Here is a 17,788-nt window from a genome sequence, read left to right on the forward strand (position 1 = left end):
CAAGTTGCCTAGAAGTCGCCTTGAAGTAGTACAGGAACCTTTTCTGAAGTCCGAGCGACTTCAGGAGTGTACATTAAGGCGGCTCTCATTCACTTCAATTGAATTTCTCATGTTGCCTAATTTGGGGCAACACAAGTCGGATCCCAAGTCGCGGTAGTGTGAACCGTCACTAAGAAAGCTTTGTTATAACGTCTATTCCATTTAGTGAATATCGCAGCATACCCAAAACGAAAAATCAAATGCATTATGTGAAAGAGCCGCTAATAGTAAGGCTGTATATAAAGGTCCCACCCCTGTACAGGGACGGCAGTTTTTGGCATCCTGTCACTCATTCTCTGATCTTGCTGTGTAACCTTTTACTTTGTGTAAAATACCATTGCTGGCAAAAGGAAAGTACAAAATAACAGTTTTCTCTGGGATTGCAGGACAGGAAGTCATCTGTGCTCTGGAAAAATTAGTCACATTCATAGAACTTTAATTTGAATTATCTTAAATTTACCAACCATTCACATAATAGCATAGTGTATAATTCAGTGGAATCTCAGCAGCAGAATCTGCCAGTTTTAGAATAATTTGTTGCTTCATTTACAGTATGTCAGCTATCCCCAACCCTTGGCAGCTTGTGAGCCATGCTGAAATGTAACAAATGAGGTTGCATCATCAAAATATTGCTTTAGAATGCTGTTAATAATAATTGTCTCGTGTTATAATAAAATTATATAAAATCTGCATCTCTGCTTTACTTGTTCAGTGAGAATAAATAATGCAGCAGCTGTTCAGATAGACACTGAGATGCCAAGAAGACCAACACCAAGGAGTGTATTTATAGAAGTATTTGCATAGCCGTTCGTCCATCAAAACTGTATATAAAATTGTTTTGTGCAAATTGGGGAAAATCAAATGTTTTTTTGCTATATTTTCTGCTGATCGAGAATGTGTGACTGAAGAAAATACTGCATTATGGCCAATAGATGGCGCTGACTATCATAGGCAAGCATGCTCCTTAGCTCCATCTAGTGGCCACAGTCTGGTATTTTTCGTATTTACGCATTCGATTTTGGCCCATTTGCACAGGTCAAGTTTATATACAGTTTGAAAGGACAAACAACTCTGCCTTTGTTTTTAAATACAATCCCAAGAGTTACTGAATACTCCATGTGACTGACACACAACTAGTTGGCAACTGCTGATCTATGTGAAAGAAAGACTCACCTTAGACCAGCAATAGGCATATGCAGGCCTTATAATCTTTTTACTTTTTAATGTAATGATCAAGGAAAGATTGTGAATTTTTTGTATAGCACAGATATATCCATCGTGTAGTCAAAAAGAGCAAAATCCCTTTCAGCGCTTAAGCTGGGGGATCCGTGATAGGTAAATATATCCATCATCATACAGCAGACTCCCTGGCTGGCTTAATCTCTTTCAGATAATCGGGTAAGCATTAGGCCTCGCTGCCCTTATGGGATGTGGAGAATAGAACTAGACAAGGAGCAAGAAGGGTGCACTAACCTTGTGCATTACCTAAGGTACCATTTATTGGATTATTAAACACAGTAATTATACTCACAAACCACGCTTATTGGAAACTCAAGGGTATATAAAGGAAAGCCAGTTTCAGCCAGATATGTGACCAATAGCTCCAGGTGGACTGTCCAGCATCAAATAACACATTATATCAGGTTCCAGAGCTGAGGAAGAGGGTTTACAAAACATGTTAGCCTGTGTCTTCGCCATATGATATTGGATAGTTTGCCTGATGCTATATACCTCACATCTGGCTGAAATTGACTTGTGTATTTATATCTATGAGCTTATCTCCTACTACTTGCCGATCGCATAACGCCGTTCTGTGTCGGATTACGTACCTACCCAGCACGCCAAGTGTGCTGTGATTAGACCAGGGCCGATCCGCCCTATAGGCTCACTATGCAAGCCGCTCAGGGCCCCACAAAGCTGCGGAGGGCCCCCCAAATTACTAGAGGCCCCGCCTGGTGAGAATACATTTTCGGGCCCCATGGGAGAAGAGGTATGAAGTTAGCACCCCCCGCTTCTCACTATAATGTAATGTAATTTCCGACAGCAGAACACCCCCGCTTTAATGTTTTTAACTTTCGGCAGTGCCCCAACTGTGAGGGCTGAGAGGCCAGAAATAGCTGTATGCAAGTTGGTAAAACTGGCTCTGTATAATCATGGCTATATCTGTACGACAAGAAGCAGGAAGGGTGTGCCAACCTTGTGCATTACCCAGGAAACCAGTTAATAAATTAGTAAACAAACATAAATTACTCATAAATCACACTTATAGCCACTTGACCTGGAAGATTCACCCCCTTCATGACCAGGCCATTTTTGGCCTTTTGACACTGTGCTAATTTAATGGACAATTTTGCGGTCATACAACACTGTACATAAACAAAATGTATTATGTTTTTTTTCTCCACAAATAGAGCTGTCTTTTGGTGGTATTTGATTACCACTGGGTTTTTATTTTTTTGTGTTATAAGCAGAAAAACACCAACAATTTAGAAAAACAAATAATATTTTTTACTTTCTGCTATAAAACATATCCAATAAAAAAAAATGTATTACATTTCTTCACAAATTTAGGCCAGTATTTTTTCTGCCTAAACTTTAATGTTGTGACATGTCCCAGGGAGGTTAGGATCGGCACTGGATTAGACACAGCACAAACTCATCAGAGGGTATCGGCCAATGGATTAACGCCGGCACCCACTGACCGGCAAAGAGGAAGACATATGTAAACAATTCAGAGCTTTGTCCTGTCAGTGGGGTTGTGGCAGTTATTGTTTCCCTGCAAAACAAGGAATAAACACCGTTACATCTCTTAGTAAAAGCAGCACACAGTACACATAAACACTGGTTAGACACACGTTCAACTCTTTGATTGTCCTAGCTGTTAACCCCTTCCCTGCCAGTGTCATTAGTACAGTGAATGTGCATATTTTTTACCACTGATCACTGTATTATTGTCACTAGTTCCAACAAAGTGTCAGTTATTGTCAGACTGCCCACCATGCTATCACAGTCCCGCTAGAAGTCGCTGATGGCTGCCATTACAAGTATAAAAAAATCCATTACAAATATACATTTTTTTTTTAAAATTCTAGTCTAACTATCATAGTTTGTAGATACTATAACGTTCGTGTGAACTAATCTATATACGCTTATTTGTTTTTACCAAATAATATGTAGCAGAAAAAATACTGGCCTAAATTTGTGAAGAAATGTAATACATTTTTTTTTTATTGGATATGTTTTATAGCAGAAAGTAAAAAATATTATTTGTTTTTCTAAATTGTTGGTGTTTTTCTGCTTATAACACAAAAAAATAAAAACCCAGTGGTAATCAAATACCACCAAAAGACAGCTCTATTTGTGGAGGAACAAAACATAATACATTTTGTTTATGTACAGTGTTGTATGACCGCAAAATTGTCCATTAAATTAGCACAGTGTCAAAAGGCCAAAAATGGCCTGGTCATGAAGGGGGTGAATCTTCCAGGTCAAGTGGCTATAAGTGTGATTTATGAGTAATTTATGTTTGTTTACTAATTTATTAACTGGTTTCCTGGGTAATGCACAAGGTTGGCACACCCTTCCTGCTTCTTGTCGTACAGATATAGCCATGATTATACAGAGCCAGTTTTACCAACTTGCATACAGCTATTTCTGGCCTCTCAGCCCTCACAGTGCAAGATATGGCTTTAATGGCTCTATGGTGTAAGGCTTGTGAGTCCAGGGGAACAGCACATCTATTAACCACTTTGTTGTTGTAGTGCAGTGTAATGTTGTTGTAGTCGATTAACCACTTTGTGGTTGTAGTGAGGCTGTGCAGAAGGCAATTGAAAAGCCCACCTTTAACCACTTTCCGAAGGACGGCTACAGTGTCGGGAGGACATCAATAGACGACCTACCGTGATCGTGCTGCTTGCGCGCCCCCTTTGGACTCGGCTGATCACAGAACAGGGTAAAGGGTCAAACATAGTGGCCCTTTAATACGTGAACAGCTGTCAGCCAGTGACAGCGGATCACGGACGTAAACAGAAGCCGTTATAGACTTTTATTTCGCCTCACGATCAGCGCGAGAATAGAAGAAAGTCGGTAACCCGCTACTGTTACCGAGACATTGGTCCCAATTTGTGCCTGACAGTACTGTTAATCAGTGCCAAAGAGTGCCATATATCAGTGCCCACCAGTGCCGCCAATCAGTGCCCACCAGTGCCACCCATCAGTGCCCATCATCAGTGTCATCTATCAGTGCTGCCTACCAGTGCCTATCCGTGTCCATCAGTGCCGCCTATCAGTGGCCATCAGTGCCACCTATCAGCTCAGCCTCATCAGTGCCTCCTCAGTGTCCACCAGTGCCACCTCGTCAGTGCCCACCAGTGCCACCTCATCAGTGCCCATCAGTGCAACTTCAATAGTGCCATCTATCAGTGCCACCTCATCAGTGCCCATCAGTGCAGCCTAATCAGCGCACATCAGGGAAGGAGAAAAATTACCTGTTTGCAAAATTTTATAACAAACTATCAAAAATGTTTTTTGTTTCAAAATTTTCAATTTAAAAAAAAAAAAAAAACAAGGGTAATTAAATACCACCAAAAGAAAGCTCTATTTGTGTGAAAAAATATGATTAAAATTTAGTTTTGGTACAGTGTTGCATGACCAAGCAATTGTCATTCAAAATGCGGCAACGCTGGAAGCTGAAGATTGGCCTGGGCAGGAAGGGGGTATAAGTGCCCAGTAAGCAAGTGGTTAAAGTACTGGGAGACACATCCTCACCAGCATGAAACGCCAAAACAAGGAGCTCAATCGCTGCTTTATTCCTAAGGATACGGGAAAATATATTTGCTATTTAGATTGCTGGTTACATAGGAGATAATCTATCACTTACCTTTTGGAACAGATTTTATAGTGGGAATTCTTTGAAGCAACTCAATATCCTGCTGCCCCTCCAGACCATACAGTGACACCACTGGGGTGTCACTGGTAAATCATAGTGAGTCTGTCTAACACATGCAGGCATCAATACAGACCATAGGGTATAGAATACGGGTCCTTTATGCTACAGGCCTTTTGCAGCCTGACAGAATGTGTTTAATAATGTGGAAGACACATATCACATGGGACTAAGCAAAGCAGATAGAACATCTGTCTCCGGATCCAAGAGATAAAAAGAGGTTTGCCCAGAAGTGTTTCATAAATACAAGTGTGCCACTGTTACAGATTTGCGGTGTTGCAATGCCAGATTGTCAGATGGAACAGATTGCCAACTAATGAAGCCAATGTAGCACATTTGCAGGAATACAGAAATCTAAATGAAGTAAGAGATGCAAGTCATTACTGACTACTTACCAGTTTTATATCAATCTGGCAACTGCTAAAATGTACAGGGCTGTATTTGTTTAATCGCTTGAATGCCACATATGTGTATATTATTTGTTGTTTGTTCCTGTAGTAGGGCCACGAAACAATAGTGCACTTTTTCTTTTTTTTTATTCTACACGGACACTGGCACTACATAAAAAAGGAGTTTTTTTAATCCTACCTAAAACACACTGACCCTGACCTTTGACCCTGACCTTTCACACTGATATTTGATTCTGATCTTGACCTGGACAAAACCACATTTAAGTTATTTATTGTTAGTTTATGTTATTTATTGTTTACACAGATTTTTATATATAAATATATATATATATATATTGGTCTTCTTGCTGGGAGTGCACTGTGCAGAGTGCTCTCAGCACAAAAAACAGACATGCACATATGCGGCCCCACATAAGAAGACCCACTTTAGTGAAGTGCATATGAGCATACACTCAGGGGCAACGGGGTTAGACACAACAAGTGTGCTAAACTGGAACTTTTCACTCACTTTCCTAAATCTGAGTTAAGTGTACTGCCCTGCAGAATAAACACATGACGCTCCATAGAGGGTTGGTAGGAGTGCTCCATATATGGTTGGTAGGAGTGCTCCATATATGGTTGGTAGGAGTGCTCCATATATGGTTGGTAGGAGTGCTCCATAGAGGGTTGGTAGGAGTGCTCCATAGAGGGTTGGTAGGAGTGCTCCATAGAGGGTTGGTAAGAGTGCTCCATAGAGGGTTGGTAAGAGTGCTCCATAGAGGGTTGGTAGGAGTGCTCCATAGAGGGTTGGTAGGAGCGCTCCATAGAGGGTTGGTAGGAGTGCTCCATAGAGGGTTGGTAAGAGTGCTCCATAGAGGGTTGGTAGGAGTGCTCCATAGAGGGTTGGTAGGAGTGCTCCATAGAGGGTTGGTAGGAGTGCTCCATAGAGGGTTGGTAAGAGTGCTCCATAGAGGGTTGGTAGGAGTGCTCCATAGAGGGTTGGTAGGAGCGCTCCATAGAGGGTTGGTAGGAGCGCTCCATAGAGGGTTGGTAGGAGCGCCCCATAGAGGGTTGGTAGGAGCGCCCCATAGAGGGTTGGTAGGAGCGCTCCATAGAGGGTTGGTAGGAGTGCTCCATATAGGGTTGGTAGGAGTGCTCAATAGAGGGTTGGTAGGAGTGCTCCATATAGGGTTGGTAGGAGTGCTCCATATAGGGTTGGTAGGAGTGCTCAATAGAGGGTTGGTAGGAGTGCTCCATATAGGGTTGGTAGGAGTGCTCCATAGAGGGTTGGTAGGAGTGCTCCATATAGGGTTGGTAGGAGTGTACTTCCTGAAACCTGTGCTGAGTAGTATCATCTTTATCAGAATCGTGCATCGCTATTTACAATCAAACTTCCAAGGCAGGTTTGAATCTGACTAGTGCCTGTAAGGAACGTCTTGGTACTTGTATTTATGTTTACATCAGGTTTTCTTTACCTGAGAAACCACAGGGAAGGTGTTCTAGCATGACCAGCATGTGTGTTTTAGGATTGCCAAACTACAAAATGGTAGTGGGGTGGGTGCATTACAGCAATGTCTGGGTGAAAAGCTAAACTACCCAGTGGTAAAGGATGGAGAACCTGCGCTTAGGAAGGCTAGTTATAGACTGCAGCCCCCTCTACTATGTTCCCCCTAGGGAGAGCATATAACAGATAGCAAAATAGAAAAAAGAGAGGGTGGTGGCGCTGTCTGTATGTCCCCTTATCACTAAGGTGGTAACTGGGCTAACCACTAAACCAGTAGGTCACCAAGCTGTACTGCTAATGATAGACTGCCAGGCTAAGTCCAGCAATGATTCTGTCTAGTAGGTTTACCCGTGATGTCACACTCAAGGGTTAATTGTGTGAGGTACTAGCGCATAAATGGACGCTAGTCCAGTGTAGGTGTGCAAAAGGGTGAGGCTTACCCCAATGGCTACTACTGACCAAACAATATAAAAGGTGTAATACACAGTCGTATGTGATGTACAAATGTGAAAATAGATGCGCACTCTATGCGCTCTAGTGACTCCAAAAGTGAGTGCAATAATTATATGTATAAATGCGCAAACATTGCGCTATTTATAGTACAGGACTAAGTGCAGTAATTGTGTGTGTGAAAATACACTATGGGTATAGCAACATTAAATATATAAACACAAAGTGCACCAGGCGCATGTATATCATCAATTAAATAAATCACATAAAGGCTGTTGCCTGCGAATTAGTAAACATATAGTGCTAAACGTGTCTGTGCTTCAAAAGTCCAATAATGAAAAAAATATATATAATAAATGAATGAATAAGATTGCATGTAACAGCATCAGCATTGCAGATAAAAAAGTCCAGAACCGCATGTAAGTTCCATCCAAACGAATATCTTGGTGCAGTTTATATCTCAAAAATCCGTGACTGGTGATTGCTCTAATACGATCAATAGTGCTTCCACACATGATTCCAGTGCTCCCCCATCAGGGTCCCCACTCACCAGATGTCCCAACCCCTGCAGGGGTAGACAGCGTGTAGTATAGTTTGTCCACTCTGGGATGTAGATGTCCTTTTTCTCTCCTTTTAGTCTGCTGCGATGTGCTGTTCAAATCAGGCTGCCCCAGCTGCCAGTAATCCAAAAATCCTCAGATGTTAGAGATGTTACCTGTAACCATCTCATTTAATCCAAGTACAAATATACATCTCTAAAAAATGTGACATAAAAAAGAAAAAGGCATTTTTAATCTCTATCCAGCACTTCCTCCATCTGAATGTAACGGGTGTGTTGGTGTGGAGGTTTAATTGGCATTTCGTCTTGCATTCCTGAATCCCTGCAAATGATTGTGGAAACTACATTGCATGCTTGGTGCCATTTTCGCATAGTAGGGTGTAAATTGACTACAGTAATTAAACATAATGGGATGATCGTTGTGTTTGGGGTGGTGTTGGGGAGGGGAAAAGCATTCTATTAGGACAAGAAGGGGAAGTATTTTGCTGAGAGCACCATGTCAGCCAGTAATCTCAAAGACTATAGTGGGTGCAACCCATGATTACTGACTATTCGGTGGGAGTGCAGAAGAGTGGTCACTACATGGAAGCTAGTGATAACAGAATGGCATTGAAGTAATTATTTTTTTTTTTTTTATCTAGCAAATACACAATTTTTTATATACACAAATACTAGCATAGGCCCAGATTCTCGTAGGAGTTACGCCGGCGTATCTCCAGATACGCCGCCGTAACTCTGAGTTTGAGGCGTCGTATCTATGCGCCTCATTCTTAGAATCAGTTATGCATAGATTTGTCTTAGATCCGACCGGCGTAAGTCTCTTACGCCGTTGTATCTAAGTTGCATATTTACGCTGGCCGCTAGGTGGCGCTTCCGTCGATTTACGCGTCAAATATGGTAATGAGCTAGATACGCCGATTCTCAAAACGTACGAGCGGCCGGCGCTTTTTTTTACGTCGTTTACGTTAGGTCTTTTTTGGGCGTAAAGTTACCCCTGCTCTATGAGGCGTAGATGAGGCGTACCAATGTTAGGTATGGACGTCGGAACAGCGTAAAATTTTTCACGTTTTACGTCGTTTGCGTAAGTCGTCCGTGAATAGGGTTGGACGTAAGTTACGTTCACGTCGACTAGGCATTGAGCGGGCGCAATTTAATTTGAAAATTTGATGTGATACTGCGCTTGCGCGCGCATGCGCCGTTCGAAAAAAGCGTCAATTACGTGGGGTCGCGATTAATTTCCATAAAACACGCCCACCACTTCCACATTTGAATTAGGCGGGCTTACCCTGGCCCAGTTACACTACGCCGGCGTAACTTAAAGCGCAAATTCTTTGAGAATACGGGACATGCCGCTCTAAGTTACGGCGGCGTAGTGTATCTCAGATGCGCTACGCCCGCCTAAAGATAGGCGATTCTATGAGAATCTGGGCCTAATACAGCAATGTCATTCAAAGCCTATGGCCCAGATTCTCGTAGAATCGCCTATCTTTAGGCGGGCGTAGCGCATCTGAGATACACTACGCCGCCGTAACTTAGGGCGGCATGTCCCCCCCGCCAGCCGAGACTGGACAGTGAAACAAAAAGCAGAACACTGATGAGGTAATTTATTTCACTCTTCTACTGGTGCCAGTAGAACAACGAGTTGTGTTAGTAGGGCAGTGGATGATGTCTGTAGTTTTTTATTTATTTTTTTGTATTTTGTTTTTATTTTTTACATACATTTTTTATTTTACTATTTTTTTCATAGAAGCCCTGTTATGGGGCTTTGGTGAAATATCAAGGGTCTAAACAGACCCCTGATGTCTCACTTATGAGACAGCGAAAGAAAGTGAGGACAGAGATTTCCCAGTCCCTTTCTCTGCAGCCATGCTTCAGTTAAGAATGAAGACAGATCACTCACTATGTTGATTCAGAAAATGAAGGGGTCAGTTAATTAAATATTTACCTGCCCCTTCACTACTTCTGAAAGGAGAGGAGGGAAGCTGGCAGCACTACATTTGGGAGACAGGAAGCAGGAATTGGGTTATTAGGGTAGTTACACCCTGTGTGCACACCTATGGCAGGCAGTCCCATTTACATCAGTTGGGATGCAGCACCTACACAGACACAGCCACGGCTCCCAATTTGACATCCTTGTGGGTGGGTGTCCCCAAAATCACACTGTCTGTGTTTGGGGACACCTAGCAATGAACAAGGCCTTATAGTGGTTTTACAAATTAAACAGAAATCCTCATCTGTCTGTGACTTCTAGTAGCCTGGGTGATCCCCCCACTGCGTAGCTAGTATTATATGTTAATCATTTTAATGGAGAATCCTGTTTGAGAACTAGTGGGTAGCTGTGTCTAAAAGCTTGATTATTTATATTGGAAATCATCTTTTATGCTGTATTATCTCTTTCTGATCCAGATGAATTGTAAACTTATGGTTTAGTTTATAAGCTGATCAAAATCATACTCTTGCATAATTTTCCAGTATATCTGGAACACAATAGATAGAATTTAATTTGCAGACGTTAATGACCTTGCCAGAGACTGGAAGTGGTGTTTATCTGTTTTCAGTCATTTGGATTAGGTTGTTGGAGCATCTTCCCTCCTAATACAATTGCATGTCATAGAATCACAGCTGGAAAGAACGGGAGGCAGGTGATCTAGCCAGGCATAATTAGCTTATTCACTTTCTATCCTGGTGACTAAGCATTCTGTCCCATGTACAATCACCAAGCACAGTTCTAAGTGTTGTATTGATGGTATTTATTTTACAGAACCCCAGCTGAAAGGAATTGTGACAAGGTTATTCAGCCAGCAGGGATACTTCCTGCAGATGCACCCAGATGGCACCATTGATGGGACCAAGGACGAAAACAGCGACTACAGTAAGGAAAATCACCCTTTTCATTCCAATTATAAATCATGCTTAATGCCTGTTGAGTCTCCTATCAGGGACTTCATTTGCCTTCAGAAACAAATGACATATAGAACAGCTGTTCACTGCAGTATTTAACTTGTTCAGACCCACAATATTATATGTCTATTTCTACACTAGCACAGACCTTCTGTATATATATATAGATGGGCTTCTTGTAATAGAGAGGTAGATATGTCCAGTCAGACAGTACCATTTATTAGAGGTGCTGTCCAGAAAAATAAATGCACAATTAATTTAAAATGTTTTTCTCGTGTTATGGAAAAACATTGTCATGTAATATGGTTACAAAATAGGAAAGGCAATGTATAATATAGTATGTGAGTATTCTATTATTGCAAAAAAAATAATGAAAAAGCATATGGTTCTATGGTACCTACATCCCAAAAACTAGGAATGGACAGCAGAGTATAGCCTCGTACACACGATAGGTTAACCAGAGGACAACGGTCTTAAGGACCGTTGTCATAGGTTAACCGATGAAGCTGACTGATGGTCCGTCACGCCTACACACCATAGGTTAAATAACCGATCGTGTCAGAATGCGGTGATGTAAAACACAACGTTGTGCTGAAAAAAACGAAGTTCAATGCTTACAAGCACGCGTCGACTTGATTCTGAGCATACGTGGATTTTTAACCGATGGTTGTGCCTACTAACGATCGGTTTTGACCTATTGGTTAGGAACCCATAGGTTAATTTTAAAGCAAGTTGGCTTTTTTTTAACCTATGGTTAAATAACCTATGGGGCCCACACACGATCGGTTTTGACCGATGAAAACGGTCCTTCAGACCGCTGTCCTCTGGTTAACCTATCGTGTATACGAAGCCTATGGGAACTATTTTATTGAGCATATCCAGAAAGATTGTAAGCAGTGTTGGTAACTAAACACTGAAATTAAATTCTTCTCTTGGCACGTTTAATTACAGGTGAAATTTGAAAATTTTGAATATCGTGCAAAAGTTTATTTTTTTTACTAATGCAACTTAAAAGGTGAAACTAATATATGAGACTCATTACATGCAAAGCAAGATAGTTCAAGCCGTGATTTGTCATAATTGTGATGATTATGGATTACAGGTCTTGAAAACCCCAAATCCGCAATCTCAGAAAAATGTTATATTGTGAAAAGGTGCAATATTCTAGGCTCAAAGTGTCCCACTCCAATCAGATAATTAAGCCATAACACCTGCAAAGGGTTTCTGAGCCTTTACATGGTCTCTTAGTCTGGTTCAGTAAGAATCACAATCATGGGAAAGACTGCTGACCTGACAGTTGTGCAGAAAACCATCATTGACACCCTCCATAAGGAGGGAAAGCTTCAAAAGGTAATTGGAAAAGAAGTTGGATGTTCCCAAAGTGCTGTATCAAAGCACATTAATAGACAGTTATGTGGAAGGGAAAAGTGTGGAAGAAAAAGGTGCACAAACAGCAGGGATGACCGCAGCCTGGAGAGGATTGTCAGGAAAAGGCCATTCAAAAGTGTTGGGGACTTTCACAAGGAGTGGACTGAGGCTGGAGTCAGTGCATCAAGAGCCACCACACACAAGTCACTTCCTATTCCCTGTGTGCGATGGGAAGTATTCGTTAGTGACCCGTAGGGAGGGGCTCTCCTCCTCCAAGATGGCGCAGACTGTGAACATCACCGAGCTGTCTCTGCCTCAACTAGAGGGCCTGAAAAGTCAGCTGGACCAGGAAGTAGAGTTCCTGTCTTCATCAATTGCTCAGTTAAAAGTGGTACAGACCAAGTTTGTAGAGGCCAAGGAATGTCTGAATATTCTCCATAAAAGTAATGAAGGTAAACAAATTCTTGTTCCTCTGACAAGCTCTATGTATGTGCCTGGAACACTAAGCAATGTCTCTGATGTGCTAGTAGATGTGGGAACTGGATACTATGTAGAAAATACTGCTGAAGATGCCAAAGCTTTCTTTAAAAGGAAGATCGACTTCCTTACAAAGCAAATCGAGAAGATTCAGCCAGCTCTACAGGAAAAGCACGGCATGAAACAAGCCGTCATAGAAATGATGAGCATAAAAATCCAGCAGCTGAATGCAGCCCAGGCAGGGACTTCCAAGGCTTAGTTCCGTATCCAGAGAGTGCCCTAACAATTCCCCTCACAGCAGAAGCTGCACCATCTTCCTGCAGTGAAGGTTGTGTCTTGGTATCCCTGGCCTTGCCTACCAGTGCAGTAAACCTGTCACTACCGCAAATACCAGCCGAGCATCGACTCTCAGACTGCGTGACAACTCTCCTGCATCCTCAGCCAAGGGATTAATTTATTTTTATTTTTTGTTTTTTATTTGTGTCTGGGAAATATAAATACATTCACATTTATTGAAATGGTGAATTTTCTTAAAAAAAAAAAAAAAAAGAGCCACCACACACAGACGGATCTTGGAGAGGAGCTTCAATTGTCCTATTCCTCTTGTCAAGCCACTCCTGAATAACAAACAACGTCGGAAGCGTCTTACCTGGGCTGAAGAAAAACAGACCTGGTCTGTTGCTCAGTGGTCCAAAGTCCTCTTTTCCAATGAGAGCAAATTTTGCATCTCATTTAGAAAACAAGGACCCAGAGTATGGAGGAAGAATGGAGAGGCACACATTGCAAGATGCTTGAAGTCCAGTGTGAAGTTTCCACAGTCTGTGTTGATTTGGGGCGCCATGTCATCTGCTGTTGTTGGTCCACTGTGCTTCAATAAGTCCAGGGTCAACGCAGCCATCTACCAGGAGATTTTGGAGCACTTCATGCTTCCTTCCACAGACTAGCTCTATGGGTATACAATTGGTTGTGAGTGTCACCGGCGCAAAAGAAAATAAATAAATAAATAAATGTGAACTGTGATCTGCTGCAGTACTGTGTGCCCTTAGTGGGGGTCAATAGTGCTCTAAGAAGAAAAATGTTACTGCGCTGATCTAATTATCCAGAGGTATTTAATCTCTGGGAATATGGACATAAGTGAAATATCAGGGCCACAATGTACCCAATCTTAAGTGTGAATAACCTGAATACAAACAATAAAAAATATAAGAAATATATGAGACATACAAATGTGACACAGTGATTTCAAACTTAAATCATATATCTAGATCAGTGTGTCAGCATACAATCCATATGCCACAGTGCTTCTATGAGAAAAATGGCTGTTGCTGCTACTGACCAACCAAATAGTGAAAACAATACGAAAGATATTACAAAAAAATATATTATATATATGAGTGTTGCTCTATGGGTATGCTGACTTCATTTTCCAGCAGGACTTGGCACCTTCCCACACTGCCAAAAGCACCAAAACCTGGTTCAATGACCGTGGGATTACTGTGCTTGATTGGCCAGCAAACTCGCCTGACCTAAACCCCATAGAGAATCTATGGGGCATTGCCAAGAGAAAGATGAGAGACATGAGACCGAACAATGCAGGAGAGCTGAAGGCCGCTATTGAAGCATCCTGGTCTTCCATAACACCTCAGCAGTGCCACAGGCTGATGGCTTCCATGCCATGCCACAGTGAGGCACTAATTGCTGCAAAATGGGCCCAAACCAAGTACTGAGTACAAATGCATGCTTCTACTTTTCAGAGGTCCAATATTGTTCTATGTACAATCCTTGTTTTATTGTGTGCATGTAGTCTAATTTTCTGAGATTGTGGATTTGGGGTTTTCATGAGCTGTAAGCCATAATCATCACAATTATGACAAATCACGGCTTGAACTATCTTGCTTTGCATGTAATGAGTCTATCCCATATATTAGTTTCACCTTTTAAGTTGCAATAGTGAAATAAATGAACTTTTGCACGATATTAAAATTTTTAGAGTTTCACCTGTATCAGGGAGAATTTAGGCCTCATGCACACTGGGCATTTAGCCCCTGTGTGTTTTTGTGTGCCTGGAAGGTACAGGCATTACCCTGCAGGCCATCAATATCAGCTTGAAATACACTGCAGTTGGATGCTTTACTGAGTGGTACTCATTTAGGGCTGTATGCATTCAGTGATGTATGCCCCAAATGCAAGTATTCTGCATTCAAGGCATATGACCCTGATGGCATAAGCCAAAAAAGTACAACTCATGACAGCGTCTATCCACATCCAACTGCAGAGTACGTAAGCCTGCCTTACATTTTGACAGGCTGCAGGCAGCAGGGCTGAGCACTGTAACTGTACCTCCTGGGCACACAAAAATACAGACATTTGGCAATAAACACTCAGTGGACATAGACTGTTGCTCTCTACTTAAAAGGTTGCAAAAGATTCTTTTAGGTGTGCATATATGGTTGATAAAATTCAATAGGACTGAGCTGCAACAGATGTAAATTTTCTGGTAACCTACAGTATCTCACAAAAGTGAGTACACCCCTTACATTTTTTGTAAATATTTTATTATATATTTTCATGTAACAACACTGAAGAAATTACATGTTGCTACAATGTAAAGTAGTAAGTGTACAGCTTGTAGAACAGTGTAAATTTGCTGTCCCCTCAGAATAGCTCAACACACAGCCATTAATGTCTAAACCGTTGGCAACAAAAGTGAGTACACCCCTAAGTGAAAATGTCCAAATTGGGTCCCAAGGTATGAATATTTTATGTGGCCACCATTATTTTTAAGCACTGCCTTAACCCACTTGGGCATGGAGTTCACCAGAACTTCACAGGTTGCCACTGGATTCCTCTTCCACCCCTCCTTAATGACATCACAGAGCTGGAGAATGTTAGGGACCTTGCTCTTCTCCACCTTTCGTTTGAGACTGCTCCACAGATGCTCAATAGGGTTTAGGTCTGGAGAAATGCTTGACCAGTCCATAACCTTTAACCTCAGCTTCTTTAGCAAGGCAGTGGTCTTCTAGGAGGTGTGTTTAGGGTCATTATTATGTTGGAATACTCCCCTGTGGCCCATTCACCGAAGTGAGGGGATCTGCTTCAGTATGTCACAGTACATGTTGACATTCATGGTTATCTCAATGAACTGTAGCTCCCCAGTACCGGCAACACTCATGCAGCCCCAGACATGACACTCCCACCACCATGCTTTACTGTAGGCAAGACACACTTTTCTTTGTACTCCTTACCTGGTTGCCACCACACATGCCTGACACCATCTGAACCAAATATGTTTATCATGGTCTCATCAGACTACAGGACGTTCTAAAAATCCATGTCCTTATTCTGCTTGTTTTCAGCAAACTGTTTGTGGACTTTCTTGTGCAACCTCCTTAGAAGAGGCTTCCTTCTGGGACCACAGCCATGTAGACCAATTTGATGCAGTGTGCGGCATATGGTCTGAGCACTGACAGGCTGACCCTCAACCCCTTCAACCTCTGCAGCAAAGCTGGCAGCACTCATAAGTCTATTTCCCAAAACCCTGCAACCTGTCCTGTTAAACCGCTGTATGGTCTTGGCCACCATGCTGAAACTCAGTTTCAGGGTCTTGGCAATCTTCTTATAGCCTAGGCCAGTGATGGCAAACCTTGGCACCCCAGATGTTTTGGAACTACATTTCCCATGATACTCATGCACTCTGCAGTGAAGTTGAGCATCATGGGAAATGTAATTACAAAACATTTGGGGTGCCAAGGTTCGCCATCACTGGCCTAGGCCATCTTAATGTAGAGCAGCAATTGTTTTTTTAGATCCTTAGAGAGTTCTTTGCCATGAGGTGCCATGTTAAACTTCCAGTGACCAGTATGAGAGAGTCAGAGCGATTTCACCAAGTTTAACACACCTGCTCCCCATTCACACCTGAGACCTTGTAATACTAACAAGTCACATGACACTGGGGAGGGTAAATAACTAATTGGGCTCAATTTGGACATTTTCACTTAGGGGTGTACTCACTTTTGTTGCCAGCCGTTTAGACATTAATGGCTGTGTGTTGAGTTAATTTGAGGGGACAGCAAATTTACACTGATATACAAGCTGTACACTCACTACTTTACATTGTAGCAAAGTGTAATTTCTTCAGTGTTGTCACATAAAAAGATATAAAAAAATATTTACAAAAATGTGAGGGGTGTACTCATTTTTGTGAGATACCGTGTATGCCAGTTTATTTATCTCTCCTATAACGATTACTGGCTGCATATCATAGCATGTCTTGATCCAAAATTCCAGAAAAGCAAGCGCATAGGAGTACTCATCCAGAGTGGAATGTCCCTGCACTCATTGTATAGATTCCAATTATATACCACTGTACCACAACATTTATGAACCTATTAAACGGTTTATTGCAGAATCAGACAAAACGGTCTTTATACAAATCCAAATCCATATAATTAAAATGCACAATAGCCACAAGCATGCATGACATGCAAAAGCAGTTCACATAAAGCCCATGGTTTGAATTGACATCCAAGAAGATGCTTGTACTGCGGTGGAGAGGGAGAAGCCGTGACTCGTAAATTCAAAATGAAGATGGGAGTACCAGCATGCCACCATGTTCAGTCCAGGGCCAAGTAAGCTACTCTTCTTAAATGTCATTTCACACCATGGGCCTCGTACACATGACCGAGAATCTCGTCGTAAAAGAAACATTGTTTTCCTCGACGAGGTTCTTGTCAGGCTTGTCAAGAATCTTGTCAAGCTTTCTTTGCATACACACTGTCAAGACAAAATCTCGTTGTTCTCAAACGCGGTGACGTACAAGTACGACTGCACTATAAAGGGGAAGTTCGATTCCACTGGCACAACCCTTGGGGCTGCATTTGCTAATCTCATGTTACTGCATGTTAGGAAAAGTTTGGTAAGTGACGATTCACGCTTTTCAGTCTGTTACAGTGTGACGAATGTGCTATCTTCATTACAAACCTTATTTTTACCGAAGGTGCGCTCCCGTCTCATACTTTATTCTGAGCATGCGTGGGTTTCTACGCATACACACATGTTTCTCGTCGTAAACCAGCCCGACGAGGAACACGACGAGGAAATTGAGACTCCCGACGAGAAAAAAGAGAACTCGTTGAGATCCACGACAGTTTTCTCGA

The 17,788-nt window shown here is 42.0% G+C and overlaps 2 protein-coding genes across 5 annotated transcripts in view; both read left to right on the forward strand.

The window, feature by feature from the left end:
* Positions 1 to 17,788, forward strand: part of FGF12 (fibroblast growth factor 12) — a 614,009-nt gene that overhangs the window by 412,590 nt on the left and 183,631 nt on the right. For all 4 annotated transcript variants that reach the window (XM_040349558.1, XM_040349557.1, XM_040349556.1 and 1 more), the window contains one exon: positions 10,648 to 10,758. In XM_040349558.1, the coding sequence (XP_040205492.1) occupies positions 10,648 to 10,758 (111 nt within the window). The remainder of the gene's footprint in view (positions 1 to 10,647; positions 10,759 to 17,788) is intronic.
* LOC120936849 (prefoldin subunit 5-like) lies at positions 12,401 to 13,150 on the forward strand. Its single transcript, XM_040349559.1, has one exon. The coding sequence runs from the start codon at positions 12,433 to 12,435 to the stop codon at positions 12,889 to 12,891; it is 459 nt and encodes a 152-aa protein (XP_040205493.1). The 5' UTR covers positions 12,401 to 12,432; the 3' UTR covers positions 12,892 to 13,150.

This window comes from Rana temporaria, chromosome 4 (assembly GCF_905171775.1).
Source record: "Rana temporaria chromosome 4, aRanTem1.1, whole genome shotgun sequence".
Lineage (NCBI taxonomy): Eukaryota > Metazoa > Chordata > Amphibia > Anura > Ranidae > Rana > Rana temporaria.